Consider the following 22,500-nt stretch of genomic DNA (forward strand, 5'->3'; position numbering starts at 1 on the left):
AGCTATTAGATGTTGGTATGAAGGAAGCCGGTTAAAGGAGAAAGAAAGGGCAAAGACTTAAGTGTGTTTATGTATGTAGGAGCATTTGATACTAAAGACAGGGCAAAGGGTTAGTGTCTCATGGTAAGAAAGAGTAGGTGTGTGTGTTGGTGTATGTTCTTTAGCATGATATAGAATGTTTGTTAGGGTACTGCACGTGAAAATGTGAGTTTGAAGAGAGCCATAGCTAGCTTGTTGTTTCATGTTCTGCCTGGGGGGCCAAAGCCCCAAGCGAAGTCTGCTCCCAGGCAGGGTCAGGTTGAAAAAGGGTTGAGAGTTTCAGATTTTGCCTTTTATATACTCTGTCACGTGATAGAGAGCTGGCTTGTGATTGGACAAGTCAGGAAGAAATGGATTTCAAATCTTGAAGTTGTGAGAAGTAGTTCCTGCCTGTGATGTAGCAAGTGTTGGCTGTTACAGATACCTCCTTGTTGGATTGGTTTTCAGAAGAAAACCAAAAAATGTTTATCGAAATTAATGAAAAGTTCTTTTATGTGTGTCAGTTGTAATTTAGAAAATTCGAAGTAGTGAGGATTTTGTAATATGTCCGTCTGTGACAGTTGCTTGTAAAATCCATTTTTTTGTGTCAACATGAGGCTTGATGCTTGTGACTGTGTTCAAATTTGTTTCGTAGAATTCAATAAATTTATACTATTTTAGTGGAATTTGAAGTCGTGAACTATTTTAGTGGAATTTGAAGTCGTTAAGTTGCTCGTTGCTAAACGTTGGTGACGTATTGATTTGTTGACTAGTTTACTTCGGTGGAGGTTGTGAAAAAATAAATGTTTCAAGTGTGTTTTTCTGTGAAGAGTGTTTTGGATGGCTGGTCGCCAGTAATGTTTTTTAGTTGGACTTATTTTTTCTGTTGAAGAAAAAAATTTTGCTTTTCTGTGAAAGAATTTTTTTGTAAGATAATTTGATGAGGGGGAATGTTTCTTGTAGAAGTGAATATTTGTGCCATGTATGTAAATGGAGTCGGGTTGATCCATGTTTTTTTGTTGTTGTAATATGCATGGTGCATGTATAAGGCAAGGAGTTAGTAATAGAAAAAGGTATCATGCAAAACAGAGAAAGTCCAGGCCAGATATTAGAATTTTTCATACACTAAGAAAGTGTTAACTCTTTTTGTAGGCTGGTGTTTTTTATATGTAGCCGTTGTGAAAGAAAATGTGTTTTTTCTTTGTTCTGTTCATTTCGAAGAAACGTATCCGGTTGAAACATTTTATTTTCTTCTTTTGTGAAAATGTTGGAATTATTTCTAGTGAAATGTATTTCCACTAAAATGTTTTCAGCTTTGTATATGTGACACGTGTCTTTGAACATGTTTCAGCTTTTTTTGTTTTAATTGTCCAGTGATGATGCTTTGTTTTTCTTTTTGGTGAAACAAATGTCTGGTGTTAGAACAGTGTTCTAGAGAATTCTCAAGTGATGAGTAAGTGACATTTTAAAATTGTTTTTGCTTTTCTGTAAAACGTGCATACTTTTTTTTTTTGATGCTTCTTTGTTTTGTTTGTGGCAAGTATGCGAGCAAACAGAGTTTTTTTTTTAAGAAATAAAAAAATTCATTGACAATGTGAAATGTAACAAAACGGAGAGTTTGTTGTTTTTAAGCATAAGGAACATAACCAAATAAGGCCGTCGTTGAAGATTATGTATTCCAGGGTCACCAAATATAGAAATGAGAGACAACAAAATGGTTACGTGTTCATATCACGTCGGGGTCATCAAAATATAAATATGAGTTTGAAGAGAGCCATAGCTAGCTTGTTGTACTCATGTTCTGCCGGGGACGGGGACCAAAGCCCCAGGTGAAGTCTGCTCCCAGGCAGGGTCAGGTTGAAAGAGGATTAATGGTTTCAGATTTCACCTTTTATATACTCTGTCACGTGATAGGGGAAACAGTGCAGGTCCAAAACCAAGTTGGTCCACACCCGTACTGATGGGCAAAGACGGGAAGGGTGGTGGAAACACTGGGTAACTGGCAGTATAATGTACACATTGATGGGAGTAACTGGGTAACCCGTTGCAATCACAGATTCCTCTGAAGAATAAACACCGTGGTAGATACCCCTTGTCACTCGATACCTGAGGAGTCACCAGGAATGTTGGATACCATAGACAACCTAACAGGGCCAGAAATATTGGGACAATGCCCCCCCCCAACAGATCAACACCAATCCGAAACATTCGACACTCTGCCAGAACAGATAAAGGTGGATGACACAGCATCCCCTGGGTTGATGGAGGTTGAGGAAGACCAACTGGTGCGTTGTAGCAGATGGGTGATGCGACCACCCAGGAACCTATCTCCACAGATATGGGGCACGTCGCACGACTACTCCAGAACCTCAAAACATTGGACCACAGTGCGAGTATCTTGTGGCCCTGGAAGGGGGAGGGTGTATAGAGGTGGAATCGAACCCAAGACACCCAGTGGTAGATACCCCTTGTCACTCGATACCTGAGGAGCCCCCAGGAATGTTGGATAGCATAGACAACCTAACAGGGCCGGAAATACAGAGAGAATGGTCCACCACAGATATGGATCAACACCAGCCCAAAACATCCGACACTCTGCCAGAACAGATGGAGGTGGGTGACACAGCATCCCCTGGGATGATGGAAGGAAGACCAACCGGTTTGTCATAGCGGAAGGGTAAAGTGACCACCCAGGAACCTATTCCCACAGACATTGGGCATGTCGTATGTCTACTCCAGAGCCTCAAAACATTAGACCACAATGCAAATATCTTGTGGCCCCGGAAGGGGGAGGGTGTATAGAGGTGGAATCGAACCCAAGACACCCAGTTACAAGACCGGAGTGGTCTTGGCATCACACCTCCATAGAAGTAGACTCGCCCGCTTACACGAGAGGTGAGAGCAGGCTACTTTAACAAGACATTCACAGCAATGAGTGTGCTTTCAAATATACGTTGTCTTGTCGACAGTTTACAAAATTAAAACTATGATTTTATTTAATATTGGTCATTGTTAGATTGGTGACTACTTGAAAATACAGAATGCTTTATGTGGATCACCAACGTTAAGCAACATTGTTTGGTCATTATCAGATGAGTGACTACTTGGGAATACCAAATGATTTTTTTTTTTATTTATTTTTTTTTTATTCAATTTTCACCCCAAACAAGGCACAGTGCCACTTTGAAGCAGGGGGCTACTATCAGGGACTTAATTAGCGGGGTCATTATGAAGGGAGATGAGTAGAAAGATGTTTGTTAACATTACACTTGAACTTCTGCATATCATTGCAGTTGGGAAAGCAGAATCCCGGAAGGGAGTTCCAAAGACCCGCAGTTCTGGGGAAGAAACTATTGGAGTAAAAGGCTTTCTTGCACCTAGGGATTTATGTAGATCACCAAAGTTAAGCAACAATGAGCTTGGTCATTACCAGATGGGTGACTACTTGGGAATACAAAATGCTTTATGAAGATCACCAAATGAACTTGGTCATTATCTGATGGGTAATTACTTGGGAATATTTCATGTATATTTTTAACAGTGGGGTGAGGGATATGAAGATAGTCCAGAAACGGCAGAAACCGTTTACGAGTAAACATCATTATTGATTGGTGTGTTTGTAATGAAATAAACAGCCTAAACAATGTGTCAAAGTTATTTTAGTAAGAGGGGAGGGGCGATAATGCGGTTTTAATCATGAAAAATAATTGTCAAAATTAGTAAAATATTCAAGAATTATGAAAAATTATGAAATAATTGGTGTGTTTGTAATGAAAGAAACAACCCAGATAATGTATGAAAGTTTTTATTTTAGTAAGAGTGGGATGATAATGTAGGTTAAATAATGAAAAATGATTGTCGAAATTATTAACGTATCTAAGAATTATAGGATTCAACGAGATAGGCCCAAATATATACTAGCAGATTACCTGGAGTCACCCAGAATTGAATGAGATACATGCAAATGTATGCTAGCAGAATACACGGGCGCCTGGGATTGAATGAGATAGATGCAAATATATACTAGCAGAATACCTGGCGTTGTCTGGGATTGAATGAGATACGTGGAAATATATAGAAGCAGAATACCAGGCATCGCCCGAGATTTTATAAAACAGGTGCAAATAAATACTAACAGAATACCTGGCATCGCCTGGGATTGAATAAAATAGGTACAAATACAGAATAGACCAATACTTGGCCTCGCTTGGGATTGTATAAGATAGCTGCACATATACACTAGCAGAATACCCGACATTACTCAAGATTGAATGAGATAGGGGAGAAACTATACAGCATCGCTTGGGATTGAAGGATATTGATGGAAATATCTATTAGCAGAATTCCTGGCGTTGCCCCGGATTGAATGAGATAGAGGCAAATTTATACTAGCAGAATAACGAGAGTCACTCTGGATTAAATGAGGGTGGTAGAATATAAAGTTTGTAACAGAAATGGCTTAAACAATTTTCTGTCTCAAAATTACTTTATTTGTGAAGTCGATTCTGGATATGGCTTAAACAGTTTACGATCTCAAAATCAGATTAATACATATATATTGTTGGTTTACATAGAAAGTTTACTAGGCCAGTTTCTTAAGGGGTGATCTATATTTTTTTAAAACTTTTTTTATGTTATCATCCGGCCATGATGTGATGGTTGGAGAGGTGGGTAGAAAGAAGCATGATTATGTTAATTTTAAGTTCTCCTTTGAGGGTTGGGTTAATTTTAAGTTCTCTTTTGGGAGTTGGATTGGAGAGAGTAATGTCCGTTTTGGGGTCAAAAAGTATGTAAAATTGTTTCATATATGTATTTAAATTACTCGTCTTAGTGTAGGTAAAATTATTTTAAATGTGTGTTGCATATTCACCGTCCTTGCAAAGGTAAAATTATTTTAAATATGTGTTGTATATTCACCGTCCTTGCAAAGGTAACATTATTTCATAAATTCACCGTCCTTGCAAAGGTAACATTATTTCATAAATTACCTATCCTAGCTAAGATACAATTATTTCATATGTCTACCTAGCTGTCACGCTGTGTTAGCTCGTGTTGTGTGGTTGGTTAATAGAGAGAAACGAAAAGACGTGTGTTGTTAGTTTTAAATATAAAACATGGAGGCCTTTATTTCCAGTGCGCATGCGTGGTTGTTACAAAACAAGGATTGTCGTGAAACGAAATGATAACGTTGTTACAAAACTAGGATTGTAACAAAACGAAACGATAACATCGTTACATCCCCCCTTTACCAATATGAAGATTATGATATTGAGCATATTCAATATATGATAAAAGGTAAGGGCTAATTCAGGGTAGACTGCCTGAATAGCTACAGCGAAGCAGGGGATTATTCTGCGCCATGAACTGCTTGCTATACTTCTAGAAAATGTTCACAAGTTCATTTTTGATGGTGGTCGTACCATCCTGCCACTGCGAGTGTATTGTTGGGAGTCTCTTTGTGGAGACTGAGTTGTACATGCAGGTGGTTCTGCAAATGTTACATGCTTTGGCGTTTGTGGTGGTGTTGGCCTTATTGGAGCACTCCTAATATGCTGCCGGTTTCTCCGTATCATATATCCGTTTGCAGTTTGTAGGAGATATGATCGGGGACCATCTGCTTGAGAAGCTACGGTTGCTAAGTCCAAGTTTCCGTGTGTAGGGTTTTGTGCTCTTACCCTCTGGCCAGGTGTGTAGGGTTTTGTGCTCTTACCCTCTGGCGCATGCTGGTCAAAATATTTCTTTTGCTTGTGTTGCCTTTGTTTAAAAGCATCATATATTTGATCCTGATCTTGGTGGTTGTTTTCTTGTTGCTGGTTGGTTTCGTTTGTTGACCACTTTTCTTTAGTGTAGTTCGTTTTTCTAAAAATTGGCGGGTGAATTCAGCAACAACTTTGCTCTCTCCGAGGTAAGAATGTATGTAGTCAATAACCTCTTTCTGGGAATCGACTTCTTGAAGAAAGGCCACAAAGGTTGGAACATCAAGGTTAACTTTGAGGTTCTTAAGCAGAGATTCGGACCAATGGATAAAATCATCATTTGAATTGGATGATTGAAACAATTTTAGCACACCATCCGTATTATATTTGTTTTTGGATGATTTTGTTTTTGTGTTTTGAGACGTTGTTGCAGTCAGACTGGGAAAACTGTTTGTATCAATCGTTGCGTTGCTATTTTTGGTAGGAGATGAGACTGACTGCTTTTTATTATTCTTTTGAACTTCCCATGTTGAACTGGCATTTGATTTGCTGCTTGCCTGCACTTGCCAGGGAGATGACTTACAGCTCCAGCCGGAGGTAGGAGAGGTTGATAACACAGGAGAAGTACGACCCCATGCGGCAGCCAACAATGGCATAGAGACTTTTGGTGCTGGTTGTTGAGGTTGGGCGTTGTTATTTTTTTTCTTTTTCTTCTCCTCTTCCAATTGTTTTGCCTGTTCCTGTTGGATTTCAAGCAACGATTTTGCAGCTGATTTCGACACAGTTACTTTATTGTTGGCCCATATCTTCGCCTGCTGTGCAGATGAATTGGTTGCTTGTTGTTGTTGCTGTTGCTGTTGTTGTTGCTGTTGCAAAAGAAGTTGTTGTTGCTGCTGCTGACGGGCTTCTTGCTGCTGCTGCTGTTTCCGCTGCTGTTCTTGCCTCCGTAATTCTTCTTGTCTTCATAACTCTTCCTGTTGTCGTAATTCTTCCTGGCGGCATAATTCTTCTTGACGCCTTAACTCTTCCTGCCGCTGTAATTCTTCTTGTGTCTGAATTTCTTCAGCCCGGATCCGTTCTTCTTCAAGCCGTTGTCGTTCTTCTTGTTTCCGCACTTCAAGTTTCTCTTCATGTGGTGGTTGCGTTTTCTTGAACTCACCAATGCGGTCGAATCTGTCGGGGTATAAACGCATCAGATCATCTATGCTGTTGATAGGTTGTTGCTGAACGGATATGGCACAGTTCATTGTCACAACGTTGAGGGCTACAGATGTTGGCAGGCCCAGTATAGCTGGTCCTGGAGTGTTGACCACATAAAATTGAGTGTTGAGCCATGAAGAGTCCTTGTATTTGCACCTGATGTTTGTGGTGCCATGGCATTTTATTTCAGTGTTGTTGTATGCTGTCAGTACGCATTTCATTGGGTTTAGTGATCCAGGTATTGGGTTTCCGTCTTCGTTTATGGCGGAGGGGCACATACTGCGGAATATGCGTAAAGGTAGTGTGTTTGCCTGTGCACCCGTGTCTACCTTCAGTTTGAGGTGGTGCGTACCTGGGTGGTCTGTCAATATAACGTTGATATTGACAAACGCTTCATTTTGTGTTGTTTTTTGTTTGTGCAGTGGATGTTCACTGTTAATAGTGCTGAATGTGAGGTGCTCCATCGCCACATGTAGTTTTGTTGTGGCTCGGTCGTCATGTTCAGCAACGCTGTCGACTTTTCGGCCTGTTCCATGTTGTCTGTGCCTTGGCTGGCTGCGGCTTTTGTGCCAGGGTTTTTCTTGTTTCCTGGGTCTGAGTCTCGCTGAGAAGCACAATTTGGCCCAATGGCCCATTTTCTCGCAGGAGCTGCATATGTCGTTCTTGGCAGGGCAATGCTCCTTGCCAAAACGGTGGTCCCGTCCGCAATTTTTACACAAGTTGCTGGTATTTCTGTTGCCTTGCTGGCGTTCGCGACCACCGCGATTTATGGTGTCTATCTGTGACAGGCCATGTAGTTGGTGTATTTTGTTTATATACACAGCTGAAGCCTCATATGTGCATGCTAATTTCACAGCCTCTTCTATTGTGTAGCCCTTCAGCTTGTTCAACAGTTCTTTTTGTAAGTCCGGTATGGGCGTGTTGGCTATTAGTATTTCTACTAAACGTTCGTTCATTTCATGGACTGTGAAATCGCATTTCTTCGCCTGTAAGCGACACCTGTTTAGAAATATGTCTGTCGTCTCGGTAGGTTTTTGTTGGTATCTACTGAGTTCGAGCCTACATATACGGTGGTTGGTTGCCGGTTCCAGCTGCTCCAGAAATGCGTTGAAAATTTTGTTGGCGTCTCTCCGGTCTTCGTTTGACATAGACCAACTGTTGTATCTACGAATTCCTTCCTTGCCAGTTGCGAGTAGAATGATAGGCACTTTCTCTTCTTCTTTAGTTCCCTTCGCTGTGAAATAAAGTTCCAAACGTTGTTGGAATATCTTGAATGACTCTGCAGTGTTAGGCGAGTCCCAGTCGAGAATGGGAATTGGTATCGATATATTAGCCATTGCGAGCTTCAACGAGCGTGTGTGTGTGTGTTTTACGAACTTTTGGTTCGAAAAGAAAAGAGAGAAAAAAAAATATATAATGTCTTACTTTTATCGTTGTTTTATTTTATTTTTCCCTTTATCTCGCCGCTGTCACCATGTCACGCTGTGTTAGCTCGTGTTGTGTGGTTGGTTAATAGAGAGAAACGAAAAGACGCGTGTTGTTAGTTTTAAATATAAAACATGGAGGCCTTTATTTCCAGTGCGCATGCGTGGTTGTTACAAAACAAGGATTGTCGTGAAGCGAAATGATAACGTTGTTACAAAACTAGGATTGTAACGAAACGAAACGATAACATCGTTACACTAGCAAGGTAAAATATTCTTTTCCTCGAAATAGCAAATGATACATAGACATTAAAAATTCCTATCGCCTAAGAATAACAAATATATTCAAAATCAAATTCAATTTTCTCATTGTTTATACGGTCCCGAGCAACGCCAGGTAGCCCTGCTAGTTCCTTATAAAAGCCAGTGTGATTTCGCCGGAGGAGATCTTATTTGGGTTGTGAATGTTAATATATATTCATTAGTTAATATATCGTCATATAATTCATGTACAGAAAGATGTTAAATACTCAAGGATCATGTCTAATAGGCATTCAAGTTCTTTCCAGTAGGCATTCTACACTATGTACTTCTGTGTCACATGAATTTACAATTTAAACACTTTTTATTCTTATATGGACAATCTTTGAAACAAAAAGATGGTCTAGATGGCAATACATTTTTCTTTGATAAATTATTTTTCTTTTTCTGGTATACTTTTCTTATATGTGATACACAAATTTGTTCCATATCTCACGAATCTTGGCAAACACTACCAAAATATTGGTAGTTTTTGCATATATGTAAGTATTAAAGTAAGCTAAAACTATCTGATTTTTTAATTCATATTTGATACTAAACATTTGATAAGATTAAGCTTTTGATAAGATTAAGCATTTGAAGTTATTGCAGTGTTTGTAAACTAGTGAAAGTTAATCATTTTTTCCTTGTGAGGTTCACATATTTTCAACTTTAGTGAATAAGAAATGTTTTGGGGCTGAGAAATTTAGTTAATAATTGTATAACTTTACTAAATGTGAGGTTGCTGTTTTTCATTTGGTAAAATAGACCTTATTCTGCCTTGACAGAGTTCAAAATAGACTTCGTAGCCTAGTGGGGAATGCCCTTTCCTCTTCCCTCTTTCCCACAGAAAAGACGTTGCGAGCCTGTCTCTGCTTTATTGTTATTTTCATGGCAAGTACTCGTCTGAGCTCCAATCTATAGTCCCCCACTCACCAAACTTTCACAAAAACACTTGTCTAGCTCAAACCACTATCAATAATTTCCCCCACTCTTTATCTATGCCTAAACCTAAACGTAGATTCCACGAACAAAACTTCTTAGAACTGCATGCCTGTGGAACTCTTCCATTTGCCTGCTTTCCAGCTGACTACAATTTAGTAGTCTTCAAGTCCAACATAAACAAATTCTTGATGAACCGTCCCTTTTAAGTAATCCAATTTATCAAATTTTCACAACTAATGATTACTACAATATTATCCCATTGTACACTCATTAACACTTATCCTCGAGTGACCCCTGGGCTTTGATAAGTGGTGACTCCTATGTAAAAAAACAACAACAAAAAAAAAACTTGAAAATAAATTTGTCAATTCACTTGTCCATGAAAAAAAAGAACAAAATCAGCTAATTATTATTTAAAGGAAAAAGGTAGAATTTATTGTAAAATATCAACCAACACTTATTCATTTGTTCCATGACAATAATCAAGAGGGGAAGAACAATCACATAATATTGATAGACAAACAGACTTTAGACAAAACTTTCCTCTTTAGATTATTTTGAGGCTTTGGAATTTTTTTCTTCTTTTAATCACAAGTTTTCAGGATTTCTTAAAATGCAAATAAATTTGAAAAAAAAAACCCCCAAAAAACTCTTGACTTACCTCCAATTAATTCTCTGAGAGTAAAACTTTTTGTGGCCAGATGTTCTTTGGTTCCTTTTTTGATGTCAAAAATAAGTTGTGTTTCAGCAGACACTCCAGTTCCACGATCAACCTAGGAGCAGAAAAGAAACATACATAAAATTCAAGTATTTTTTCAATAAGATCAAAGAAAACACTTATTTTCTTTGCTTGAGGAGATTGTAATGTTAATGACTACAGATCCAAACATTGTCATATCGCTTTTGTAAATGTTTGGATGAATTAAAATTATATATTATTATTATTATTTTTAAAATATAATTATCCACTGACACGTGTTTCGTCGTCTACGACACATCAGAGTGGCTGAATCTAGCGAGATTCAAAATCGGGACCCCACGGTAATGAGCCTAAGTAAATACCTTTTTTTATGAACACACTCCGTTTTTGGAACAACCACACGAACAACAAAAACAGGACGAAAAGTCAATTGCCCAAAACATTTTCTAAAAAAAAAAAAAAAAAAAAAGAAAGTGACTAAACATTTTTTTTTGTTTTGGCTAAGAAGGACGCAAGCATGCACACACACACACACACTCAAGCAAGAGACAACTGATACAGAAAAGAGAACTTTTCTAAATATATATATATAATATTTCTCTTCGTAAGTACCCTTTTAAAAAGATTTAACTTCAGGCTTTACGTATATACACATTTGAAAAAAAATCTCTCTCTATATATATATATATACACACACCCACTTACAAAAAAAAAAAAAAAAAGAAAAGAAAAACACACACGCATATATTAACTCTTTTACCACTGCCTTTTCCTTTCAAGAGTATATTTTTCTATTTTTTTTTTTTGTGGAATCTTTTTTTTTTGTCTTATAAGTATTTTCTCTCATATTTTTTGTCTTGTATTAAATATTTCCCCTTTTTTCCTCACGTGATCCTTCAACAATGTCCTATCTATATTTCGGATAGTTAAAAATTTTTTGGGGGTCTGTTGCTTTCTTTATATATATATATAAAATAGTTGCCGCAAGCCTTCGCAATGATGTCACAACCTAACGACATCATGGATATGGCTATTTTAAAAGCCACTGAGAGACTCACTCATGAGGTAAAAAAAACTTGGCAAGCTGGAGCCGCAGTCGTGCATGCACTGACTCCAGACTAACTCCTTACATACAGGCCACTACCGTCGCCATCACCGCCACTCAAACAATCCGAAACTGTGCTTTTATCACAGTTGTTTTGGTATGGAGGCACGGAAATGCAAAAACCCCTGTTCGTACATGAACCAGGGAAACTAAGGTCTGGGGAGCTGAGCACGGCAGGCTCTCCACGGGATATTTTCAACAACCGTGCCTATTTCATCACAGACACCCTATCCCAAGCACGTTGCTTGGTTGATATCGAAGCGGCCTGCAGTATCTGGCCACTGAAACTTCTCAGAGAAGCCTCCAGTGTCGTCCATCAAACTGCAGGCGGTAAATCATTCCCCCATCCCCACGTACGGTCAAATTTCTCGTTCTCTGGACTTGGAATTATGGAGAGACTTTACGTTGGTCTTCACTATAGCAGATTTACCCTACCCATACTAGGCACAAACTTCCTGCACCACTTCAACCTGATAGTGGATATTCGCAGACGCCGGCTGATAGACACAAATATAGAACTTTCTGTCTCGGGTCTAAAAACAAACACCCCCTATCAGCCCAGTATTCTTCATTGCCGCTTCAGATAACCCGTATCAGAACACCTTACACTCCTACCCAAAGTTAATAAATTTAAATTTTGTGGTAAGCGAACCCACACACACCATTAAAACCACAGGTGCTCCTGTTTTCTCATGCCCTTGCCGCCTCCCTGCTGATAAACTTCAGGCAGCGAAGGCAGAATTTAACCATATGCTGCAGCTAGAAATAATACGCCCCTCATCCAGTCCATGGACTTTCCCTTTGCATATGGTCCCAAAATGAGACGGAGATTGGCGTCCAACTGGGGACTACTGACGACTCAATGCCATGTCGGTACCTGATCGTTACCTAATCCCATATATACAAGACTTTGCTTCCTCCCTGCATGGTTGTAAGACCTTCTCCAAACTGGACCTAGTTAAGGCTTACCATCAGATTCCAGTGAATCCGGCCGACATACCCAAGACTGCGGTAACGACTCCATTCAGAGTGTTTGAATTCTTAACTATGCCCTTTAGTTTACGAAACACAGCTAGCACATTTCAGCGCTTCATGGATGAAGTAGTGCGTGACTTGGACTTTGTCTATAACTATAGACGACATTCTCGTGGCAAGTGCCACACCTGAGGAACATGTCACTCACCTCCGCTTACTATTCGAACGGTTTCAGCGATACCAGGTAAGGATTAACCCTGGTAAATGTGTTTTCGGTGCGTCGTCACTAGTTTTCCTGGGCCACATTATCAGCCCAGACGGTATATCTCCGTTACCGGGAAAGGTGAAGGCTCTACAAGAGCTTCAACCACCCACTTCACTTCGCCAACTAAGGCACTTCCTCGGTCTGTTAAACTATTACGGACGCTTTATCCCACACTGCGTGGATCTCCTAGTTCCTCTTTCCGACCTGTTACATAACAGGAAAAAGAAAAATGAGCAAATCTCACTTAATGAGATCCAGCTTAAGGCTTTTAATGAAGTGAGAACAAAACTGGCGACAACATCTCTACTTGCACATCCTGTACCCGATGCCCAGTTTTCTCTGGTCGTTGATGCATCAGGCACAGCTGTAGGTGCAGTGTTGCAACAGCAGCACCAACAACAGTTACAACCTCTCGCATACTTTTCAAGACAACTGAAACCGGCGGAACAACATTACAGCACGTTTGGCCGTGAACTCCTGGTAATGTACCTCGCAGTGAAACATTTCCAACATTCACTTGAGGGCCGTCGATTTGTGATCTACACCATCCGCTGACATATGCACTGTGTTCTAAGCCAGACAAATATTCTCCCCACAAATTGCACCACTTGGATTTTGTTTTGCAATTCACCAGCAATATGCGACATATCTCAGGTGAGCAGAATGCTGCGGCAGACGCTTTGTCCCGCCTTCCCATTAATTCTCTGTACTCACCTTCGGATATCAACTTGCAGCACATGTCCTTAGACCAGCCAAGTCTGGACACGTTGGATCCGTTGTCACCTGAATTTGCAACTTGCAAATTCGCATACCTGCCCATGCCTACCTCGGACACGCAGATCATTTGTGACACTTCAATGGATTCATCTCGACCATTCATTCCAATGACTCATCGTAGAGGTGTTTTTGACACCCTACACAATTTGGCACACCCCGGATACAGCTAGATTTTTCTGGCCAAATATGAGGTGTGATATCACTGCCTGGACACATTCCTGTGTATCCTGCCAAAAGTCAAAGGTGCACAAGCATATACGTGCACCCCTTGGAACATTCACCACCCCAGACGCTATGTTTAGCCATGTGCACATCGACCTGGTTGGACCTAAGCTGGTCAGTCAGGGATTTACTTATCTCCTGACCTCTATAGACCATTTCACAAGGTGGCCTGAAGCCATTCCCCTCACAGACATTTCGGCTGAGTCTGTAGCGCGAGCCCTTATATGAGGCTGGATATCGTGTTACAGATTTTCCCACCACCATCACCACTGATCGTGGCATACAGTTTGAATCCCACCTCTTCCAGGAACTCTCTAAGATTCTAGGGATCCAATGTATTCGCACTACAAGCTATCACCCTGCTTCTAACGAGATGATTGAACGCTTTCATCGCCAATTGAAAGCAGCATTACGTGCTTACCCTGACCAACAGCGATAGAGCGAATATGTACCAGTTGTCCTTCTTGGCTGTCGTGCTGCTATCAAAGAGGACCTGGGATACTCTTCAGCCGAACTTGTATATGGAGTATCTTTATCGTTGCCAGGCCAAATGTTGAGCCCGATAGAGTTAACAACAAACGATTCAGCTCTGTATGTCAACAGACTGCGAACTTATTTTAGTAAGCTCCCACCAATGCACACTAGGGAACAGACCATTAGATCTTCAGTCCCAAAGGATATTTTGTCTTGGACTCATGTTTTTCTTAGAAAGGACGCCGTGAAAGCCCCCCTAACTTCACCTTATACTGGCTCCTATCGCATGCTTTCATGTACTGATAAACTTTTTACTTTAGATATCAGTGGTAGAAGAGAAACTGTTTCTTATTGATATTGATTGGTAAAACAAAGCCTTTCTTGACACAAAAACACACGAGCCACACATTCCCCCTACTTTCACACAGCATCAAAACATGCATAAACCTGAAGTAAATGCTCCAAATGAAGACGATCATATCACTACTTCATGTAGTGGTCGATGGGTACATTGGCCAAAGAGACTGTGTAAAAAAACTTTGTATTTCTGTTAAGAAAATATTCTTTCCTTGTTTTCCCTCCTTTCAAAAAAAAAAAAAAAAATATGCTATTACAAAAAAAAGTTGCAAATATTTGCCAACTTTTCACACAAAATAAGAACATTTTTTTCTTTCTCGTAAAAATAAATACAATAAAATGAAATTTTTATTTTTCACCATTTTTTGCTACCTTTTTCTCTGTCGGCTTTTTGCCTAAGCAGAAACGAATGGAACTTTTTTCTTTTAACGAATCAATGCCTCTCCCCTCTGCTATTTGGCCACATACTGACCAATCAGGGGTACGGCGCATTGATCCTTCCTATCCCCTAAGGAATTCGGCCAGCATCTGGTTTGAGGAATAAGAACTCGTCCTTACTGAAAGAGACACCAAACGGAATGGACCCTCTTTTCTTCGCTCTCTCCACCTCGGTGTTATTTCTATTGGTATCTACGATTCCACTGGGAATAACTACCGCGATAGCACTAGGTAGCCAGAGTCCAGCTTTTGACCAAGAACATATCTCATTCTCCTTAATAAACCTTTTCTGTGTTACATTTTATGAAGTTGTTGCGTTCGTCATTTCAGAAGCTTGTATTGAATTATTTATTTTATTAGGTTGTGCCCTAAAAGCATTAAAACCCTAAAGTGATATGTTTTGAATGGATTCAATTATTTACAAAAGTGATTTTTACCTAAACGCGAGTTGGGAATAATTTTCCCTTTAACCAATACAAAAAAATAACATCGTTTTTATGCTTCATAAACTCCTCATAACCTTGAAATTAATATATATATTAAATTTTAGTCATTCAATGAATTTAAAAATTTATGATGTGAAATGTTGGAGTTTCAACGATTTTCCATGTCTCACTGACTTTAGCAAATAAGGCGTAAACCATTATAACTATTTGCCAATATTTTCTTCTCTGAAGAGATGGTAGACATCGAAATCCTATAGTATCCTAGTTAATCCTAGGAGTTAAAATATTTCTAATGTATTCTTTGTCTTACATAGAATAATAAAAATCTTTTGATCTGAAACTCAAACATTTCACATCATAAATTTTTAAATTCATTGAATGACTAAAATTTGATTTATTTGCTCTATCTTGTATATCGAGCAATTCATATTTAGTTGGGATAATACTTATAGAATATTACTGCCAGTAATATCTTGTAAATCTTATAATCACAGGTTTCCATACCAGCTGATTGTTGGATAATTTTATTCTGAAGTATATATATATCTCAATTTCAAGGTTATGATGGGTTTATGAAGCATAAAAACGATTTTATTTTTTGTATTTATTATTTCATTTTTTGATATTTCAAGTGGTCCTCTGCGCTTGATCACAATATGTAGTGAAATAACAAAAAAAGACATTGAAGAAATTGGAAATTTGTTTTTTTTTGGCTGCGTTCATTCCTTGCAAACATTTTCAAAAAAATTTGTGTGAATTTTCTTAGCCGTTTGTAAAAGAAGAATGCTGTACTTTTTTAATTTGTAATGTATTAGTTTTTGTTTCAATCGGCAACAAACATCAAAATACAACTGATTTCAATATGTATAATAAATGTTTACAAACTGAAACGATTGTGAAAATAGTTCTTGAATTTAAAGCTATGTTTAATTTTAGAAGTATTTACGATGGGTAGCTATTCTGTACAAGTCCTGGAGATGAAGAGTTTTTAGTAGCTGTTCTGTATAAATTTCAGGCTTTATAATTTTGCAGCAAAAGAGCTTTCTCATGTTGACACGAAAAAATTTATGTGCGAGAATGCTAAAAGATTCAATATTTTTATGGAGCAATTCTGGTTTCTGATTCATTGCGAGCAGTTCCTACTGCTAGTGTCTATAAGTTGAACCTTCCAAGGTAATTATACCCTATTATATCAAAAATATTCCCCCCACTTTTAGTTTTCATATTTAATTTTGTTAAAAGCAAAGAAATATATAAATGTGTAACATAACAACTTACATATATATTATTCCTTAATTGGAATTCATTTTTGAGATGAGCATTATATATATTAATTTATTTTTATTTCAGACTATTATTCTCATCTTTATTAGTTGTTTTCATCTTTATTAGTTGTTTTCATCTTTATTGATTGTTTTCATCTTTATTAGTTGTTTTCATCTTTATTGGTTGTTGTTGTTTCACAACGTTTCGCCCAACTATTCCTCTGGCCTTTGTCAGGTGGTAACCGCGACAAATAGGAACTTCGAATCTCCTAACTGCATTCTCAGCAATCACTGCCATCCAAAGCATGCCAGAGGTTTACTTGGCCAAAATGTGGTGAGACGACAACAACTATGGATGGCAGTGATTGCTGAGAATGCAGTTAGGAGATTCAAAGTTCCTATTTGTCGCGGTTACCACCTGACGAAGGCCAGAGGAATAGTTGGCCGGAACGTCGTGAAAAACGACAATCAATAAAGATGAAAATAACAACTAATAAAGATGAGAATAATAGTCCGAAATAAAAATAAATTAATATATATAATGCTCATCTCAAAAATGAATTCCAATTATAGAATAATATATATATACCAATTGGTACAGACCCGACTATGGAAGATCAGATAATAAATGTGGATTTATAAGATCAAAGAATCTAACTTTGGCCACCCTTCGGGGCCCGTGGCGCAGTTGATAGAGACGTTGAATCTCTACGGTTCCAGATGGACATTGTCTGAAGATAGCAGTTTCAATCCTATCCAAAGCCGGCCAGAGGCTTACTTGGCCAAAACGTGGTGAGACGACGACAACTACGGATGGCAGTGATTGTTAAGAATCCAGTTAGGAGATTCAAAGTTCCTATCCGTCGTGGTTACCATCTGATGAAGGCCAGAGGAATAGTTGGCCGAAACGTCGTGAAAAACAACCAATAAAGATGAGAATAATAGCCCGAAATAAAAATAAATTAATATAACAACTTACATGTTTTTACATGTTTAAAAACAGAAAAACCAAAGACTGTGCATAAAAAAATAAAAACTAATTTTATTGATTCAGATTTTTAAATTTGAGCATGTGAAAAGGAAGCCATTTTTAATTTTAATTATGCAATTTTGTTCTAAAATTCACACGTGTAATATGTATCTGCAAAAAATATTTATCTTTGTTAAGTAAAATTAATAAAAGAAGAAAATAGGAAAGAGTTGTTTGATTTTCCTGAAATGTTAGAAAGCATTATGCACAAAATAAAAGTAAAAGAAGTCAATTTTAATTTCATGAGCACTTTAAAAAATAAGCCAAAAAAGTATTTGTGATAAAGGAAAAGAAACTATTTTTAGAAGGTGATTTTTTTTTAATTTGTATTTTTAATAAGTTTAAACATTTGTTATGCATTCAGTATGTTAAGTATTAATACAAAACATTTGTTACATATTTAGTATGTTAAATGTTAACACAAACATTTGTTACACATTTAGTATGTTAAATGTTAACACAAACATTTGTTACACATTTAGTATGTTAAATGTTAATACAAACATTTGTTACACATTTATTATGTTATGTTTTAATACAAATAAAATGGATACATTGTATTGTTCTGATTGTTCTGCAATTATTCTCATCTTGGGTGTTATTCGCACAACGTTTCAGTTGTTGAAACCTACGACCTTCGTCAGGTGTATAATCCATGTTTTTTTTTCAACTAAGAAAAAGGAGTTAGTCCTGTATTGTAAGAAATCAGACCGTGGGTTTGAGGATGTGTCCACCAATTAAAAAAAAAAGGACAATCCTCAGGGATCACTAAGGCTCCCCTTAAGATTTTCTTATGATTCAATTTTTAACTTAATCTTTATGCTAATTGTAAATATTAGTTAAAAAAATGTTTTATGAAACCATGGACATGTTTTCGTTTTTTCTAGGAAACACAGTACAAGGGACTCTAAGAAAAAAGGGATTTTTGGAAGGATTATTTCCCTTGTGTTGAACTTTTTTTTTGTTATTTTGCTCATATAAATTTGTAATTAATGGATACCAAATGTGGTTATATTCAATACTTGGACAGCTTAGGATATTGTTGCTATCCACCATATGTGCTGCTTCCTTAAATTTCCTAATCCTCTATCTTTTTTCTATATCTAGTATTTTAACATTATCCTACATTGGGGAAATGGGTGCCTTTTTCTCTCAATACAAATGTCTGCTAGGGCTGATTTTTCGATTTCACTGTGTATGACAGCTTTTCAGTGTTCTTTTAATTTTACTTTGAGAGGGTGGCATGTTTCATCTTTATAGAGTTTTCCACATTGACATGAAATTTCATAAATGCAGTTTTTTGTCAAGAGTTTTTCAGTTAGGAGTTTTACCTGCATAAGGTGCTTTTGGAGTGTTGAGTTGCTCCTAAATACTGTCCTAACACAGGGTGGGGCACAACAACTTGCTTTTTTGTGTTTTAATTGATACACAAATAAGCAAGTTGTTCCAACCCACCCTGTAACATACAGACTGTAAATTTTTTTTATTTTTTGAATAGGCCATTTGAGTATGGTGTGCAGACTGTGGTAGGTTTTTGGTGTCCTTTAGTGTTTGATCTGAATTTTCTGGAGCTGATGTCATACTCTCTGGGTCTCTACTACAACACTATATATCAAGAAATTTAGGCATTGGACTATACCTTTCTTTACAGCACATAGTGTGAGTTAAAGTTAAGATATTGTTCTGTAAAGGTTGGCTTTCGGTATACAGATGTGACAAAACTCTGAGCAGTGCTGGTTATCAATACATCCAGAAAAGATAGGTTGTTATCATATTCAATTTCCATGGTGAACTGGATGTATGAGTGGATTGAGTTAATATGTTCCAGTAGTACTTAAATGTCCTTCTGGTGGGGACAGAGTATGAAGGTATCATCCACATATCGTAGTCACATTGTTAGGTTTTGTGGGGCTGATCTTATTGCCAGTTCCTCGAAGTGCTCCATATATATGTTGGCTAGCACTGGTGATAATGGTGATCCCATAGCTAGGCCTTCTTCCTATATCGGCCCCCATCATGAATTGTGTGGAATTTATGCAGAGGGATAGCATCTCCATTAAGTTGTTAATTGAGATATATGTAGAATCTGAGGTTAGTCTTTCAGTTCACCCATCTTGCTCAGAACAAGTTTAATTTTTTTATCTGGACTTGTGGAAAAATTCTGACAAGCTTAGAAGCAAAATGTTTTAATTTTATTTAGTCACTATTTTGTAAATATATCAGCTATATTTTGTTCTGATGCTATTTAATTTACAATAATGGATTCCTTTTTTACTTCATTTCTTATGAAGTGATATTTAATATCTATATGATTAGATCTTTGATGAATTACTGTGTTCTGTGCTAATACTATGCTGGCTTGGTTATCACAATTAATTACTACAGGAGCTTCAGTTAATTCTGGTTTTGAAACAGACTGTAGAATGGCCTTTATATATAGTGCTTTTTGTGCAGAATGTAAAAATTCCGTCTCACAAGTAAAGAGAGATATAATCTGCTGCTTTTTAGATTTCCATAAAATAATAAGCCCATTTTTTTGATAGTCTAAAACAATATCCAGTTACACTTTTTCAATCTTCATCGTTTCCACAATCTGAATCTGAAAACCCCTCTAATTTTAGGGGACTTGTTGATTTCCTAAATACTAAATGCTGTTTCTTTTTGATAATGAATGACTTGTTTAGCACTGTTTAAATTCTTCATTGTCGGTCTTGATAATTTTTATGATAATTTTGTTACTGTGTAACAAATGTTGGGTCTCATAGAAGTCATTAAGCATATAATGCTTCCTATTATCTCCTGATATAGTTTAGGTCATTTATTTAAGATTCTATGACTGTATTTTTATTGACATCATTTTCAACCAATGTAGCGCATTTCTTGTATTCTTGTATTTCAATCTTTAATAGGATTTTATCAATATACCTCAATTGATTCATTTTAATAATTTCCTTTTTCATGAGTAAATTGTATGCCCGGAAACCATAATATCTTGCCAAGACCAGTCGTTTTTAATGTTTTATTTAATCTGTTCTTAAAATGTCATCGACCCATAAAACTAAAATCAGTAGTTTATTGTCATTGTTTTTGGGATATACAAACTGGGCATTGTTTGAATTGTTGTTTAATCATGACATACTTTCTTACAAATTTGTCTGCTCTGTCTCAAATTGTACAGTGATTTGTTACGTCTCCACACACAATTTTTCTTTTTCTTTATGAATCCCTCTGGAGGGGTAATATAAATTTCACAGTCTATTAAAGCATTTAAATAAGCATCTTTACGTCCATTTGGTGGATGTTAAGGTTATATTGTGGTGCGATTTGCAATAAAATTCTGATTGTGGTTAGGTTTGTAGTTGGTGAAAACGTTGAAAAATATTCTATACCATAAATCTGAGAAAATCCCTTAGCAACAAATTTTGCCTGATGCTGTAGTCTTTTTCCACATCAAGAAGAAATTACATGTTTATCCTTTGGAGGAGGCACTACCGAATATGTATTATTTTCTGTTAATGTGTCTTTTTCATTTTTCATTGCCATTTTCCATTGCTGACAATGTTCTGAATTAATTGCTTCATTAAAGCTTTTTGGCATATTATCCATGGAATAGCAATAGCAAATTGTCCACCATATGAAAATTGGGTCTTCTACATCTTTTTGGGTAATGTTCTGACGTATTTTTGCCTTTAACATCAGCATCATTGCTGTGATCATTATTAATACTTTTGTCTGTGTCATCATTGACTTCATTGTCGTTTCCTGATTTATGAATTTGAGAAAATATTAATTCGTCCTTTTCATATAATGGATTTTCGTCTTTGAAATTAAACTTGTTCGTGAATTTTACACATTGGATTCTTTTTATTTTATTTTTATCTGGAAACCATATTAAGTAGGCTGTGACGTCTTTGTCATACCCAAGGAATATACCTCAACCAGTTTTGATATTTAATTTGCTTTTCTTATCTATAAATGCAAAGCAAGTTGAACCAAATACATGTATTCTGCTTAAGTTTGGCTTTTGAACACAAAAAGCTCCATATAAGGTTTTGGATAGTCTTTTGTTAAAAGACCGGTTGCATATATATATATATATATATATATATATATATATATATATATATATATATATATATATATTTAAATAAGGGAGTAGTCACCAACAATGTGTATTTTTTAACATTATTTTATTATTCCATGTCTTGGTTTTTCATTGAGAATTATGTTTGGATCATTGTAATAATGTTTTTAAGTCATTGAAATCGTTTACGCGCTTTTCAGACGGTCTGTGATGCTCGTCAGAAATTATTTTACAAATGTGTACAAATGGCGATTTTCTTAGTTAATTTGAAGTTTTTCCAAGGGGCAGGAGGCTTGTAAGTGTTTATTATCCATTGGTATGCTGAATTTTTATTGCTTTTTTATTTGGCTTTTTATTTGAAGTTGACCTGTAGTCGCTTATCTCTTTCTGCTAATGGTTTTTTCTTTTCCTTTAGGGTGGGGTAGGGTGTGTGTGTGTGTGTGTGTGTGTGTGTGTGTGTGTGTGTGTGTGTGTATTTATGTGTGTGTGTGTGTGTGTGCGTGTGTGTGTTTGCTTTTATTGGTTTGGGAATGTGTATATCGTTTTATAGTATTTTGGGGTTATTTGCTTCCTTAGGAAGGCGGCTGTGGTCCAAGGTCGTTACTAATGTGTATGTGTGGGGAGGGGGGGACTGGCTCTTCTGAAATAAGGGTAGGGGTGCTTTCATTCTATTTTGATATTTATTTTTTGTATTCTTGGATTTTAGTATTGTGATTTTTCGTTTTAGTCTTATATTATGTTTGTTTAGAAAGAGGGGTGTATTTAAAATAGGGGATTTT

General features: G+C 37.1%; 1 protein-coding gene across 12 annotated transcripts in view; it reads right to left on the minus strand.

Annotated features, from left to right (window-relative positions):
* The window catches only part of LOC145255736 (extended synaptotagmin-1-like), an 888,623-nt gene that overhangs the window by 58,644 nt on the left and 807,479 nt on the right, over positions 1–22,500 (minus strand). For all 12 annotated transcript variants that reach the window (XM_080114367.1, XM_080114365.1, XM_080114359.1 and 9 more), the window contains one exon: positions 10,245–10,356. In XM_080114367.1, the coding sequence (XP_079970493.1) occupies positions 10,245–10,356 (112 nt within the window). Of the gene's footprint in view, positions 1–10,244; positions 10,357–22,500 lie in introns of those variants that run through there.

This window comes from Euprymna scolopes, chromosome 31 (assembly GCF_053919585.1).
Source record: "Euprymna scolopes isolate OS-2025 chromosome 31, ASM5391958v1, whole genome shotgun sequence".
In the NCBI taxonomy this organism is placed as follows: Eukaryota; Metazoa; Mollusca; class Cephalopoda; order Sepiida; family Sepiolidae; genus Euprymna; species Euprymna scolopes.